The sequence below is a fragment of the Podarcis filfolensis genome (genome assembly GCF_964270895.1).
Source record: "Podarcis filfolensis genome assembly, chromosome: 8".
NCBI lineage: Eukaryota > Metazoa > Chordata > Lepidosauria > Squamata > Lacertidae > Podarcis > Podarcis filfolensis.
In genome coordinates this window covers 19,526,848-19,542,630 of record NC_139611.1, presented here as the reverse complement: position 1 = coordinate 19,542,630, position 15,783 = coordinate 19,526,848, and the positions used below count along the sequence as shown (strand labels likewise).

Genomic DNA, 15,783 nt, shown 5'->3' with positions numbered 1-15,783 from the left:
ACTCCCTCCTGTGTCTCAGTATGAGTGGTTGCTCTGGCTTTTATTAAGATGGATTAAAACAGGGATGGGGAACCTGTGGCCATCCAAATATGGTTAAGCTCCCAACTCCCACCTCTCCCAGCCAGCATGGTTAATTTGTCAGGGATGGTGAAAGGCCAGCATCATCTAGAGCAGCAGTTCTCAACCTGTGCGTCCCCAGATGTTGTTGGACTACAATTCCCATCATCCCTGACCACTGGTCATGCTGGCTAGGAATGATGGGAGTTGTAGTACAACAACATCTGGGGACCCAAAGGTTGAGAAACACTGATCTAGAGCAAGGTTTCTCAAACTTGAGTCTCTAGCTGTTTTTGAACTACAACTCCCATCATCCCTAGCTAGCAGGACAAGTGGTCAGGGATGATGGGAACCATAGTTCAAAAAAGATAGCTGGAGACCCAAGTTTGGGAAACCCTGATCTAGAGGGTCAGCGGTTCCTCATGCCTGGTCTAGGCAACACAAAGTCAAGTCAAACTAGAATAAAGCACTGAAGAACCAAGCATCGAAGACCAAAAGCTAAAGTCACTGAGTAGAATCAGGGAAGGTAACTGAGCTTCTCCATGGCTTCATAGTTCTAGAAGAAGAAGATGATTTTGGATTTGATATCCCGCTTTATCGCTACCATAAGGAGTCTCAAAGCGGCTAACAATCTCCTCTCCCTTCCTCCCCCACAACAAACACTCTGTGAGGTGAGTGAGGCTGAGAGACTTCAGAGGAGTGTGACTAGCCCAAGGTCACCCAGCAGCTGCATGTGGAGGAGCAGGGAATCGAACCCAGTTCACCAGATTACAAGTCCACTGCTCTTAACCACTACACCAAGATATGGGTCTTTGTTGGAGGACACACCTATTTCCATGCCTGTCTTTTTTCATAGCATGTTGGTGAGGAGAGTTGGAGCTATAGGCTTGTCACAGCAAAGGTTGCTTTGAACTTCCCAGTGCTTGGAAAACAGCACATGTAAAATGGTATCTCCTGAATCATAGTTGTTATTCTGTCACTCACAGCTACAATAAACCTACCATTAAAATTATGGACAGGTCATTTCTTTGTCAGAGGCAAACGGGCAAATTTAGCAGGGGATCAAATACTTTCCCCTCTCACTGTATCTTTTGCACGGTTCTTTCAACAGTCGAAGAAGTGCAGAAGTTTTGGGATGGGGAGAAAGTTGTGATCGTGGCCCTGAAGGGAAGCGCCGTCTTACTCCCCTGTATTAACCGGAACCAAATCTGGACCGAGCGGCATGACGAAGAAGACCAGCAGGTGGTCCACTGGGACTGGCAGCCACCAGGGGTGCCTCATGACAAGGCCGATCGCCTCATTGACCTGTACGCCTCTGGAGAGGGGCGCTCTTATGGTCCCTTGTTTATCCGGCAAAAGATGAATATCACTGACAAGGCTTTCGCCCAGGGAGACTTCTCCTTGAGGATATCCGGTTTGGAAGTGGCTGATGAAGGCACCTATTCCTGCCACCTCCACCATCATTACTGTGGCCTTCACGAGCGCAGGATCTTTCAGGTCTCTGTTGTGGAGCCGGAACCGGAAAAGAAGGTGGTGGTGGTGAACTTCACTCGTCACAATGCGCCGGCTGCAGGTAGGTAATTCCAACACGCACAGAGTCAAAATTGGTCTTCCATCAAAGGAGGCACTTTTTGCTGCATCAAAGGAGGCAATTTTGCTGCAGGAAAACATTTGCCCCCTTGTGAAAGATAAGGAACTTTGTTGTGAGAAGAAAATAGCTGCTTCTTTATCTATCTATAGAAGAGGTTGATGCCAACTATGTTTTACTCATAGCAGACCCATTGGAATGAATGGACTGAAGTTGGTTATGTGTATTAATTTCAGTGGGTTTACTCTAAGTATGATTAGCAGTGGATACAACCCAAGGAACTTGGTTGAGAGAAATTGGCTGCCCCTTGAACAAATTATTGTCTCCTCGTGAAAGATAAGGGTCTTTGCTCTGAAGAAAATGGCTGCTTCTTCAGCAATAACAACAACGACAACAAATAAGCCCCCTTAAGAAAGGCAAGGATCTTTCTTGCGAGAAAATGGATGTCACCCTCACAATGATTTCTCCACCACATGAATGTAAGATACTTATTTTCAGTGGTGGGGGAGGGGGGAGAAATGACCACCTCATCATAACAGTTTGCCCACTCATAAGAACAAGGATCTGAGGTGACACCTCCTCATGTAGGCCTCAGTTCGGAAGGGAGGTGGTTCAAGCTCACCTTCCTACCCCAACTCCTGTCCCAGTAAGGATAGGGATTCCTTCTCAGATGGCTTTTTTCCCTCCACCTGTGTCGGTTCCTGCTCTGGTTTTAGGAGTCCTGGTGCGGTGGGGTGTTTCAGGTTCAGTGAGCTCTTGTTCACCACCATCAAGCTCAGAGCCAGGAACATGGTTCAGCTCCTCAGCCCACAGTGACCCTGTGGACTTCAGGGTCATGACATCATCGTGGAACTCCTGTTGTGGAGGATTCAAGGGTGAATCAGTTACGTACCAGAATCCTTTGCAACAGGGGTTCCATGACAAACATGTGGAAAATGGTTGCCTAAAGCTCAAAAGAGCCATATCCTTCTCAGTTTCGTTCCATTCCATGTTTTCCATCTCCGGAATAAGTAGGTACCTTTCAATCTTGTTCTCTTTTTATAGCTATCCCAATCAAAACAGTGAGAAATATATGTGGAGTTTTGAAATCATTTTTTAAAGAAAACCTGCAGGGTACAGCTCAATGCTTATTAACATTTTAAAATATTTATCATTCTTTTAATATTTATTGGCTGTTTAATATTGAAGCTGAAGATGGCATGATAATTTTTTAATGGGCTGGTGATGGTAGTTTATGGAGCACCGCAGTGTGTTGGGTTCACGAGTGGTGGAATGGGGGGAGAAATCAGATGCCATATGGGAGCAGCTGGCCTTATGGGAGTAAGTCAGAAGGCACAATTCAAATTTGCACATGCAAAGTTGAAAAAAACAAACAAACCAATCATAGAGAAACTGAATGAGAAGAAACCGTTCCCATCCACCCCCCAAACAATGAGTGGAATTTATTTCGATTACAACCAGAAAATTGTCCCAAATCCTGAGGGAAATATATTTCTAAGCAGTGCATAACAAAAACGGTTGGTTTTTTTGGGGGGGGTGTTTCCTGCCCCCTTCCACAGCTCAAACTCCTGGGTGGAGTTTTTCCTTCTTTTCTTTTTCTGAACAGGAGAATTTGCTGAACCAATGGGAACAGTATTTATTTTCCTTCTGTCTTTTCGCTTCGGAAAGGCAGCTGGAAGTTCTCACCAGCTTGTAAAGATTACAAGGAGAGCTCTGCTGGATCAGACCTTTGCACTCAGCTCTCCTCACACCCCCCCACCCCCCCCCACAAACATCCCACTAATCTTAGCAATAAACAGTTAGGAATAATGCCCATCCTCCCATTACATCCAGTCTCAGCATCCTCGTCTGATACTGGTCAGCCAGATGCCCCTGGAAAGCCAACAAGCAGGACCTGAGGCCAAGAGAACTCTCCCCTTTTGTGATTCCCGCCAACTAGAACCTAGAGGTTTACTGCCTTCGACAGTGAGGGAAAGTACATAATACAGTGGACCTCGGGTTAAGTACTTAATTCGTTCCGGAGGTTCGTACTTAACCTGAAACTGTTCTTAACCTGAAGCACCACTTTAGCTAATGGGGCCTCCTGCTGCTGCCGCGCCGCCGGAGCACGATTTCTGTTCTCATCCTGAAGCAAAGTTCTTAACCTGAAGCACTATTTCTGGGTTAGCGGAGTCTGTAACCTGAAGCGTATGTAACCTAAAGCGTATGTAACCTGAGGTACCACTGTAATAATGGCTTCTAGCCATGGGTAGCCTTCTCCTCCATGAGTTTGTCTAATCCCCTTTATAAGGCACTACCTTTCACGGGATCAAACTCTGGTGGTTTAACTATTGCATTGTGTGAAGAAGTACTAAAAAACAAAACCAGAGAAGGCTGCTAGCTTCGATGGCTATCCTCAGCTTCCACTGTCAAAGGCAGGCAAGCTTCTGCTGGAAACCACAGGAGGGGAGAGTGCTCTGGTGTTCAAGGTCCTGCTTGCTGGTTTCCTACAGCTGGCCACTGTGAGAGAAGGATGCTGGACTAGGTGGGCCATTGGCCTGATCCAGCAGGTCCTTCTTATGTTCTTACTTTCTTCTGTGTATCGTGAATCTTCCCTCTTCACTGCATGTTTGGTTTCCCCCAATACAGTGGTACCTCGGGTTACATACGCTTCAGGTTACAGACTCCGCTAATCCAGAAATAGTGCTTCAGGTTAAGAACTTTGCTTCAGGATGAGAACAGAAATCGTGCTCCGGCTGCGCGCCAGCAGCAAGAGGCCCCATTAGCTAAAGTGGTGCTTCAGGTTAAGAACAGTTTCAGGTTAAGTACGGACCTCTGGAACGAATTAAGTACTTAACCCGAGGTACCACTGTACTGGGGGAAAGCGGCGGCGGTGGAGGAAGCCGCTCAGGCGCCTGGGGCGGCGTGCCCAGGAGCGGGACGAGCCCCCCATAGGGGCGAGGCACACCGCAGAGCCTACAGAGTCTGCATGCCTCCTCCCACTCAGCCACCCTACGCCTGCGGAGGGGGCAGCTGGTGGACCGTTTGGGCAGTGCGGAGCCTGCGCATGCCCAAGCCACTGTGTCTCTTTCAGGAGTGACGTGTGGCTCGGGTGTGCTGCAGACCCCGTGGTGAGTGCCCCCTAGGATTTTGTCACTCCCCTCAGTGGTGACGCCCGGGGCTGTCTGCACCCACCGCATCCCCCTTCCTCCGCCCCTGAAAAGCGGCACAGTGAGAAATGGATTTGTGTTTACTCAGCAGCGAGAGTTGCTGCAACCGCCTCTTGAACCCCCGCTGTGTGACCGTGTAAACTCCTACAGGGACAGAACCTTAAAACACACATGCGCACGTAAGGAAAGATAAAGAAAAATCATAGCCACGAAGCTTTTCCTTGGATCCTCTTAATCCTGGGCGCAGCTCCAAATCTGGAACAGTTCTCTAGACAGGAAATGTTATTCTGCTTACAATATCAACATGGCCTAGTTCTATTTTGGCTGATCCTCGCCGTCAAATCTGAAGTTAACTCTATGGTTTTCAGTGGAAGGTGCTTCTCTCCCCCCCCCAGCACTTTTTCTTTTTAAAACCGCAACAGCAAGAAGCCATCTGTTCCCTGTTTTTATGGATTGCTCATATTTTGTGAAAAGGGAAGGTTAGCGTGGCGTTATCATCATCAATTAGAACATATTCAACATATGTTGCAGTGTCTTTACTGGGCTTGAAGGCTGCCTTGTAGCTTAAGTTTTAGTGGGAAAAGAGTTGAATTTTTTTCTAATTTTGAGTTAGCCCTGCTTGATCAGATCGAACGCCTGTCTAGAGGAGGAGGCTTGCCATGGCTACTTGCCACAATGGCTCTGTAAATTGTATATAAATTTAATAATAATAATAACAACAACAACAACAACAACAACAACAACAACAACAACAACAATAATAATAATAATAAATGCTTCAGCTGTCAGAGGCAGTATGCCTCTGAATACCAGTTGCTGGGAATCACAATTGGGGAAAGTGCAGGCTTTCCATAGACATCTGGTTGGCCACCGTGAGAATTGCCTGCATTTTTTACTCATAACCAGTCCAGGGTGTGGCACTCCCCCTTAGTCTCAGATGGGGACAAAACTCGAATGAGTTGGCTATGTCTCCACCTACTGTCGGTCTCCTTGCCTTCCGCCTAGAGAAGAAGACTGAGAATTCCGTCGGAAACAGAAATGCGAGGGTTAATTGCCGCAATCAGCAGGTTTGTCCCAAGGTCAGGAATGGAAATCACGCAAGCGAAAACGAGCTGCGTTTGCTATCATTGTTTTCTTCTTCGTATATGTAACATAAACCGTTTTGTCACTTTCTGCGTTTCCCTCCCATTGAAGTTAATTAAGTATTTAATTTAATGGGGCCCTATCCAATGCTAGTGCTACTCATAGTAGAGCCATTGAAATCAATGGGCATATCTGACTTCCATTAATTTCAGTGGGCCTGCTCCCAGTAAAAATTCGTTGGACGCAACCCAGTACTTATTGCATTAGTTTCGGCCATAGTGGATAGCCAAATGAGCAACATAGGTTTTAGTGGAACCAGAACTCAAGCAGAAAGGAGGTAAGGCAGAGCGGGGTAGAAATCGCAGCCTTCTTGAATGTCTACAGTCACTCCATCAGTCCCAATGGGCACTAGCCACCACTGATAGGGACTGCGGTACAGACTTGTATTGGGTGTGGGTGGTGAGACATTCCACAAAGCAAAAGTAGCTCCTGCCCTAACCTCCTGCCCCGCAAGGTAAATTAAACAAAACAAACCCAGACTGCCGCTATCAGCTGCTCATCTGGATTTGTCTAACCCCTTTGAATGGCTCCAAATCTCTCTTTTAAACATGATCTGCCTGGTTAATCTGTCCAGAGAGATACATTCCGCACTGGCGACTTTCTCTAAAGTTTCCCTTCTCCAGCTCAACCTACGCCCCGCAAAGGAATGGATTTCTGGCTTACTCCCTGCATTGCTGTTCTTTTTTCAGTGTGCGCACGCATGTGTGGTTTTATTTTGTTTTATCTAAACTTGCTCTCTTGGCCTGCGTCAACATTCCTTCCCCTCGGTAAGGTTTACAGCACATAAGGTTCCTCTGAACGATCTGTTGATTGAGCATCCATTCTGATTTGCCTGCAGGAAGCTTACACAGAAGTTAGATAGGCTGTGCCCGGTTTTTCTTTAGGATTCATTCTGAATTGTTGGTGGATCGGTTATACAGCAATGAGCACTCATCCCGATTTGCTTGCGGGTTGTTGGTCGCAGAATTAGAATTGCAGAATCATAAGAGCTGGAAGGGAACCTGTGGACCATCTAGTCCAACCCCCTGCAAGCAGCTGTCCCATACAGGGATCGAACCTGCAACCTTGGCGTTATCAGCACCACACTCTAACCAATTGAGCTATCCATTTTACCGATATGGAAATGTGCAGAACTGAAGTTAAAATTTGGGAAAATGAGAAACTAGTTAAAAATACCCAACAGCAGGTCATTTGATAAACTTCTGGCTGAGAGAGTTGCTGCCGATCAGAGCAGGGGGCTGATCCACTGTCCCTCAGACCTTGTGGGGGGCCGGACTATATTTTGAAAAAAAAATTAATGAAGGAATTCCTATGCCCCACAAATAATCCAGAGATGCATTTTAAATAAAAGGACACATTCTACTCATGTAAAAACACTCTGATTCCCGGACTGTCCACGGGCCGGATTTGGAAGGCGATTGGGCCGGATATGGCCCCTGGGCCTTAGTTTGCCTATCCGTGGATTAGAGTATCCCAGATGGACAAATGGAGTAACTTGGTACGATGTGCGCTATGTTATTTTGTTCCATAGATGTTAGTGGTGGCAGCCATTAAGAGTTGAGCCTACAGTCTAATGGAAAACATTTATTTTCTCCCCCCCCCCTTTCTTCTGTGAGACTCATTGATTGAAGCTGATTTTTCAGAAGAGTTGAGACAGGCAAAAGGATATACTTCTCAGTGATAGGGCACGTGATTAATGTATGGAATCTACTGCCGCAAATGGATTAGACAAATGGATGGAGGAGGGTCAGTCTATCAATGGCTATTGGCCATGATAGCTAAGTGGCGCCTCCATTTAGCAGTATATCCCTGAATATGCAGCCCAGGAAAGGGCTGTAGCTGAGGCCTGTAGAGCACCTGCCTTGCATGCAGAAGGACCCAGGTTCAATCCCCAGCATCTCCAGGTAAGGTGCTGAAATATTCCTGACTGAAACCCTGGGATACTGCTGCATGTCAGTGTAGACAGCATTAAGCTTCTTTCTTTCTCCAAACCTTTATTAGGCATTACAGATATAGACCATCTTAAAACATCCATATACAATTTTCAAAAACGATATACAAAGAAGCAGCCATATCAGATATATAGAAACAGAAATTTTAATTGGAGTGTCTTCCTGCTAAACTGTGCCATTCATCACTCCAAGAGATACTATTGACAGAAGCTCAGCCACCCTTGCAGTTAATATCAGACAGGTAGAATCTGATATTTTTATTGTGCCATGACAGCACTAAGCTAGAAGGACCAGGGATCAGACTTGGGATAAGACAGCATCCTATGATCATGTGCTGAAGGTCAACCATTGGAATGGTCTGTTGCCAACATGGCCTGCCTATGCGCTTCCCAGAGACTGAGGCTATGACTTCCTACATGCAAAGCATGTACGCTATGCCACTGAGCTAAAGTCTGGCTTGTTATGAGCTGTTACCTAGTTTGTTAGTTTCTTCCCCTTTGCAAGAAGAACCATTGACCCACCTCTTCTTCTCGGTTTCCCTCTCTGCCACCCAGATCCGAACGCCGGCCGTGGCCACAACGTGATCAATGTCATCATTCCTGAGAGCCGTGCTCATTTCTTCCACCAGTTAGGGTACATCCTGGCAACGCTGCTGCTCTTTATTCTGCTCCTGATCCTTGTGGTACTTGTCACACGCAAGCGCCGGAGAAGAGGTGAGTTTCTGGGCATCTGGAGCCCTACTGATGTCCTATTTATTTTGTGTTCATGGTGATTTTGTGCTCGTGATGGTGTTGGGGGCAGTTATATGCAATCCCGCTTTCAATACTGTTTCAGGGGTGCCTGCTCTCTCCCAGGGTTCAGTTTCTTTGGAATGAAGGTCACTGGAGACTGGAGTGTCTTTATGGTTTTATTTACACATACAGTGGTGCCCCGCAAGACGAACGCCTCGCAAGACGAAAAACCCGCTAGACGAAAGGGTTTTTCCGTTTTGGAGGCGCTTTGCAAAACGAATTTCCCTATGGGCTTCCTTCGCAAGACGAAAGCCCATAGGGAAATCTCCAGGACAGCGGGGAAGCGCAGCGCGTCTTCCCCACTGTCCTCGGACCTCCTCCGAAGGCTGGCGGTGGGGCGGAGAGACCTCCTCCCGCCGCCAGCCTTCGGAAGGCTGCTCCGAAGGCTGGCGGTGGGAGGAGGTCTCTCCGCCCCACCGGCAGCCTTCGGAAGGCTGCTCCGAAGGCTGGCGGCGGGAGGAGGTCTCTCCGCCCCACCGCCAGCCTTCGGAAGGCTCCTCCGAAGGCTGGCGGTGGGGCGGAGAGACCTTCTCCCCGCGCCAGCCTTTGGATGGCTGTCCTGAAGACTTGCGGTGGGAGGAGGGTTTTCCTTCCCACCGCCAACATTCAGAATGCTGTTCTGAATGTTGGCGGTGGGGAGGAAAAACCCTCCTCCCACCGCAAGCCCCGGGAACAGAGGAGAAGCGCTGCGCGCCTTCCCCTCTGTTCCCGTACCTGTCCTGAAGGCTTGCGGTGGGGAGAAAAGCCCTTCTCCGCACCGCCAGCCTGGCAAGCGGTCTCCATAGGAACGCATTAATTGATTTTCAATGCATTCCTATGGGAAACCGTGCTTCGCAAGACGAAAAACTCGCAAGAAGAAAAAACTTGCGGAACGAATTAATTTCGTCTTGCGAGGCACCACTGTATTTTCAGCCTGAGCCTAGGATGGAGGGGCTCACAACATTAACACACCCATAGATCTTTCTTCCTCATTAGATTCCCAGGGCGATCCCCAAGCCACAGATTTCGGTCTAGTCCAGAGCAACACAAGCCTCTGTCTCTCCAGCTTCCTGCATCAGCTGAAGTCACACACGCACAGCCCCACCTGGTCTATTGCTCTCCATCCTAGGAAGGTCCACCCATTTGTGGGTTTTGAGCTGAGGTTTGAAGGAGTTCTGAGTAGAGGAGTGCATTTATTTTGTAATGAATGAAATCCATTCCTCGACTCCATTATAGCACAGATTGCAAGAGGTATGAACGGGGTTTCCCAAAAGAAAGTACCTTGTCTGATTCAGGCACGTATGTGTACCCCATAGTATCTTGTCAGTTCAGAATGGATGGCTGCTACAGTGGGAACTGGTTCGATCAACAAGCATCATGAAAATGAGATGTGAATTGGTTTGTGACTGCTTATTCATGCCTGCAAAAAATGGTTCCCTGATGTCAAAGCCCTTGAGTGACTTTTCTTTCTCTTTTCTAGGTTTTGAGTGCAACGTGAGAAAATTTGATGAGTGAGTAGAAACTGGTTCCTTGCACCAAAGGGACTTGTTGTCCATCAATAAGCAGAACATTGAAATTACGAATGCATGAGGATTTCATTTGTTAAAAAAATCCAGTATGAACTGATCTGATATGCCGTTCCTGGACTAATGTCTCACTTGGGTTGCTGCTAACCATCAGATGTTGCTCTTCTCCAGCTTATCATCTAAATACATCTATTTGTTTACTTATGGGGTTCAGGCAAACATCCTGACAAAGAGTGTTGCATTTTAAAGCAGCCTCAGTTTATATTAGCTAGTAGCCATCAATGTTCATTTAAGCAAACATCTTTTTCTAGCCTCTGTGCTCATTGAAATAACACCCTGAGTGATTAAAAGTTCAAAAGTGTCAAGCAGAGTCCATTGCCATCCGTTGCACGGATGTGATGATGTATAATCTAGTGCTAGAAATGCATCTGACTTAACAAAATATAATCAGAACCCTCCTCTTTTGCTTTGCCAGGAAAGAAGTGAATCTCAGTGAGTTCCCAGTCCACACACCAGATGTATCCAACTACAAAAGTGAAGACATTAAGCTGGGTAAGTCTTGGAGGATGTTGTGGAATGGTAGGTATGCCCTTAACACATTCTAGAGCTGAACTCTGAAAACTAGTGTTGCTTTGGAGTCAGCATGCCTGAACAATGGAGAGAAGAGGCAACATAGCTTGAACTGGTGTTTAATTAGCTGATGTATTGCACAAAGTTTCTTTTAAAAAACAGAAAGAACATTACAGTGGTACCTTGGTTCTCGAACAGCTTGGTTCCTGAGCAAATTGGCTCCTGAACACCGCAAACCCGGAAGTAACCCGGTTTGCAAATGTTTTTCGGAAGCCGAACATCCAACCTGGCTTCCGCTTGAGTGCAGGAAGCTCCTGCAGCCAATCAGAAGCCGTGCCTTGGTTTTCGAACAGTTTCGGGAGTTGAATGGATTAAGTTAGAGAACCAAGGTACCACTGTAAAACAAATTATGCAAATTATGAAGCTGAGTTAACAATACCCAGCTATGACTTCTCTTATTCATTATTTGTTTATTTTAAAAATGTATATTCTGCTTTTCACCATGCACTGTAGGTCTCAAAGCGGTTAACAGCAATAAAAAAAAATAAACATACGAAATTTAAAACATAAACCTCAGAATTTTAAAGAAAGAACATTCATGATGCAAAGTCCTCCTGAAGTAAAATGGTTTTAACTGGACATGTGAAACTCAGCAAATATTCTGGCTGACTTCTGGTGGGAGGGAGTGCCACACAGCCCACTGCAACTCAAAGCACAACTTTTTGTTGACACAGAGTTGTGCTTCTGGTTCATGAGGAAGCACCAGTAGTTCTCCCCCTGGATGATCTGCTTGGGACATACAGGGGAAGATGAGCCTAAGTTACTCAGGACTTTATACACCGGTACCAGAATCTTAAACTTGTAGCAGATGGGAAGCCTCTGCAGGTCTTTCAAGACTGGTGACATGTGTTAGCAATAGGCTGTTCAACAAACACTCGTGAGCAGAAAGATGTGTAATAAACGTATGAACACTCTTTCAGAGTATTTTCCATTCTCATGTATATTACATCAATTCGAAAAAAGATTGGTTAATGAAGAAATTACCTATCTTTCTGCTCATGAGTGTTTGTTGAACTAATTGACGATGAAGAACTGAACAAAACAGTAGTTGCTATCTGGAAACACTGTTTAGCAGAGTTCAGAGTTGGACATCAGAATTGGTCAATTGCCGATTATACAAAGTTTACAAGCTGGATGTGACTTATTCAAGGACTTTCAGAGACTTTAGTTTCATAATTTTGATGTTTTGCATTATTCCGTAAAGTTTTCTGTACTGTGATTGTTTCTGGCCATCATGTTGCTTTCGATATTGCATGTCACAAGTCTAGCTGCAGCGTTCTGCACTAGCTAAAGCTTCCAGACTAGCCCCAAGGACCAGCCCCACATATATTATGTTTCTTTCTTTGAAAAGTTCACAAATGGTCTGACCTCTTTAAAAAAGGTAAAGGTAAAGGACCCCTGACAGTTAAGTCCAGTCGCAGACAACTCTGGCGTTGCGGCGCTCATCTCACTTTACAGACCGAGGGAGCCGGCGTTTGTCTGCAGACAGTTTTTACGGGTCATGTGGCCAGCATGACTAAGCCGCTTCTGGCGCAATGGAACACCAAAACCAGAGCAGCACATGGAAACGTCATTTACCTTCCTGCTGGAGCGGTACCTATTTATCTCCTTGCACTTTTTGGCGTGCTTTCGAACTGCTAGGTTGGCAGGAGCTGGGACCAAGCAGCGGCAGCTCACTCTGTCACGGGGATTCGAATCACTGACCTTTTGATCAGCAAGCCCAAGAGGCTTAGTGGTTTAGACCACAGCACCACCCGCATCTTTAACCCCCCCCCCCATAACCAATCTGCACACTGTCTTTGGAACTTTGATGGGTGTTCTGGGGCTTTCGCCTCCACCAGCTTCTGTTCAGTGCTGCTCATTGAACTGAGATCTTTTCCTGCTACAGATTACAAGAACAATATCCTGAAGGAGAAGGCGGAACATAACAGGGTCCTCCCACCTAAGAACATTGACTTAGATAAAGGTAAGAGAAGGAGGTGAAGTTGGGGCAATTTGTGTTTCCCTTCCCGAAGTTCCCCATTGCATGATGGGAGAGGGTGTGTCACCCTCTGGTGTTAGCAAAGCCAGCCACAGATGGAGAAAAGGAGTTTCCATAGCTTTGACCCTCTCATCAGCCCACCACAGCCTGCTTACAAGGGGGTTATTATGAGCTCTGTGATTGATTTTTGGTTGCTGGTGATGAGTCACTGTTTCCCTTTGGGAGAAATGCTGGCATGCTGGCTTCTGATGTGTTAGCAGAATCTTCTTGACACTTTCTTCCACATTTGAGAATTCTGCCTGCCGTTTACCGTGCACTCACTGGGTTTTTAATCCGCATTCACACGACATTGTCCAAAATCCATGTGCTTCTGCCTTTTGCTATAAACTGCTACTTTTTAATGCACTGTTTCTCAAGCCAGCTGGCGCTCTCGTCTCACTGTGGAATGGTGAGATAAATCTAGCCGTTGAAACAATTGCTCCTGAGTGTCCTTATGGTTGCAGTGAGGCAAGCAGGTTGCCTTGGCATTCCAGTGACCTGCACGCTATGAAACAGGAGGGTCGGTGGCTAGAGCGCAGGTGGTGTAAGTCGCAATCTGAACCTGGGTGAGGCTGCGCCATCGTGCCTACCGCATGGTGGTAGCGGCATTGAAGAAAGCTTACTCCTCTGCTACCATTGCGTCTGCAAGTAGCCCTCTGGCAGCGCTTTTCTGGGTGGTGAATGGGCTTTTGTTTTCTGGCCAAGAGAGCATTGCTCTGACATCCTCAGAGGCAAGGCACTTTAGGGATCAAATTACTCAGATTTGGTTGCCACAGTTAGAGCATAGTCTGCTCCATCTATACTGGGTCAGTTTAGTTTCTTGTAGCCTGAGGATGCAGACAAATTACTTGGAGAAGTATGGCCAACCACCTGCCTCCTTGACCCGTAGTCATGTTGGCTGCGTAGAACTAGCCATAGCGAGTGTTAGGAGTAAGCAGTACTCCATCAACATGCCATGCCATTTCCAGTCTAACCCAATGCTTTTAATTGCTGTGGTTGCTTCAATTTGGTTTTGGAATTACCTGGATATTTGTTGGATGTCAAACTCAGCCAAGAGCATAAGGTCAAACAGATTCCTCACTGGCCTTGCAGACAACTTCATTGTCCAGAAAGTGGGAGAAGCAACAAGAGGAACAGCCATTTTAGATCTGGTCCTAACCAATGTTGATGACCTGGTTAGTGGGGTAGAAGTGGAAGGATCATTAGGCGCGAGTGATCATGCTCTTCTGAAGTTTACTATACAGCGGAAAGGAGCAGCCAAGCATACTAGGACTCAATTTCTTGACTTTAAGAAAGCTGACTTCATAAAACTTAGGGAAGTGCTGGGTGAGATCCCATGGACAGTAATACTAAAAGGAAAGGGAGTTCATGATGGCTGGGAGTTTGTTAAGAGGGAGATAGTAAAAGCACAACTTCAGGCAATACCAATGAGACGGAAACATGGAAGGTGCCTAAAGAAGCCAGGGTGGCTATCTAAAGAACTTTTAACTGAGTTAAGATTAAAAAAGGATGTGTACAAAAAATGGAAAAGGGGGGAAACCACCAAAGAGGAATTCAAACAAATAGCCAGCATGTGTAGACACAAAGTCAGAAAAGCTAAAGCACAGAATGAACTCAGGCTTGCTAGAGAGGTTAAAAGCAACAAAAAAGGCTTTTATGGGTATGTTCGTAGCAAAAGGAAGAACAAAGAAACAGTGGGGTCACTCAGAGGAGAAGATGGTGAAATGCAAACAGGGGACACAGAAAGGGCTGAACTCCTCAATGCCTTTGCCTCAGTCTTCTCCGATAAAGAAAACAATGCCCGACCTGAAGAATTTGGAGCAAATGATTCAGCAGAGGAAACACAGCCCAGAATAACTAAGGAGATAGTACAAGAATACTTGGCTAGTCTAGATGTATTCAAGTCTCCAGGGCCAGATGAACTGCATCCAAGAGTATTAAAAGAACTGGCAGATGTGATCTCAGAACCACTGGCAGTCATCTTTGAGAATTCCTGGAGAACAGGCGAAGTCCTGGCAGACTGGAGGAGGGCAAATGTTGTCCCTATTTTCAAAAAGGGGGAAAGAGAGGACCCAAATAATTACCGCCCAGTCAGTCTGACATCAATACCAGGGAAGATTCTGGAGCAGATCATTAAGCAAACAGTCTGTGAGACCTAGAAAGGAATGCTGTGATCTCCAATAGTCAGCATGGATTTCTGAAAAATAAGTCATGTCAGACGAACCTGATCTCGTTTTTTGACAGAATTACAAGCCTGGTAGATGAAGGGAACACAGTGGATGTAGCCTACCTTGATTTCAGCAAGGCATTTGACAAGGTGCCCCATGATATTCTTGTAAAGAAGCTGGTAAAATGCGGTCTTGACTATGCTACCACTCAGTGGATTTGTAACTGGCTGACTGACCAAACCCAAAGGGTGCTCATCAATGGTTCCTCTTCATCCTGGAGAAGAGTGACTAGTGGGGTGCCACAGGGTTCTGTCTTGGGCCCGGTCTTATTCAACATCTTTATCAACGACTTGGATGATGGACTGAAGGGCATCCTGATCAAATTTGCAGATGACACCAAACTGGGAGGGGTGGCTAACACCCCAGAGGACAGGATCACACTTCAAAACGACCTTGACAGATTAGAGAACTGGGCCAAAACAAACGAGATGAATTTTAACAGGGAGAAATGTAAAGTATTGCACTTGGGCAAAAAAAATGAGAGGCACAAATACAAGATGGGTGACACCTGGCTTGAGAGCAGTACATGCGAAAAGGATCTAGGAGTGTTGGTTGACCACAAACTTGACATGAGCCAACAGTGTGACACGGCAGCTAAAAAAGCCAATGCAATTCTGGGCTGCATCAATAGGAGTATAGCATCTAGATCAAGGGAAGTAATAGTGCCACTGTATTCTGCTCTGGTCAGACCTCACCTGGAGTACTGTGTCCAGTTCTGGG

At 46.3% G+C, this 15,783-nt stretch overlaps 1 protein-coding gene across 1 annotated transcript in view; it reads left to right on the top strand.

Annotated features, from left to right (window-relative positions):
• The window catches only part of MXRA8 (matrix remodeling associated 8), a 34,010-nt gene that overhangs the window by 15,863 nt on the left and 2,364 nt on the right, over nt 1-15,783 (top strand). The window contains exons 5-9 of the mRNA XM_083628811.1: nt 1,169-1,630; nt 8,444-8,602; nt 10,140-10,170; nt 10,661-10,737; nt 12,704-12,781. Of these exons, the coding sequence (XP_083484937.1) occupies nt 1,169-1,630; nt 8,444-8,602; nt 10,140-10,170; nt 10,661-10,737; nt 12,704-12,781 (807 nt within the window). The remainder of the gene's footprint in view (nt 1-1,168; nt 1,631-8,443; nt 8,603-10,139; nt 10,171-10,660; nt 10,738-12,703; nt 12,782-15,783) is intronic.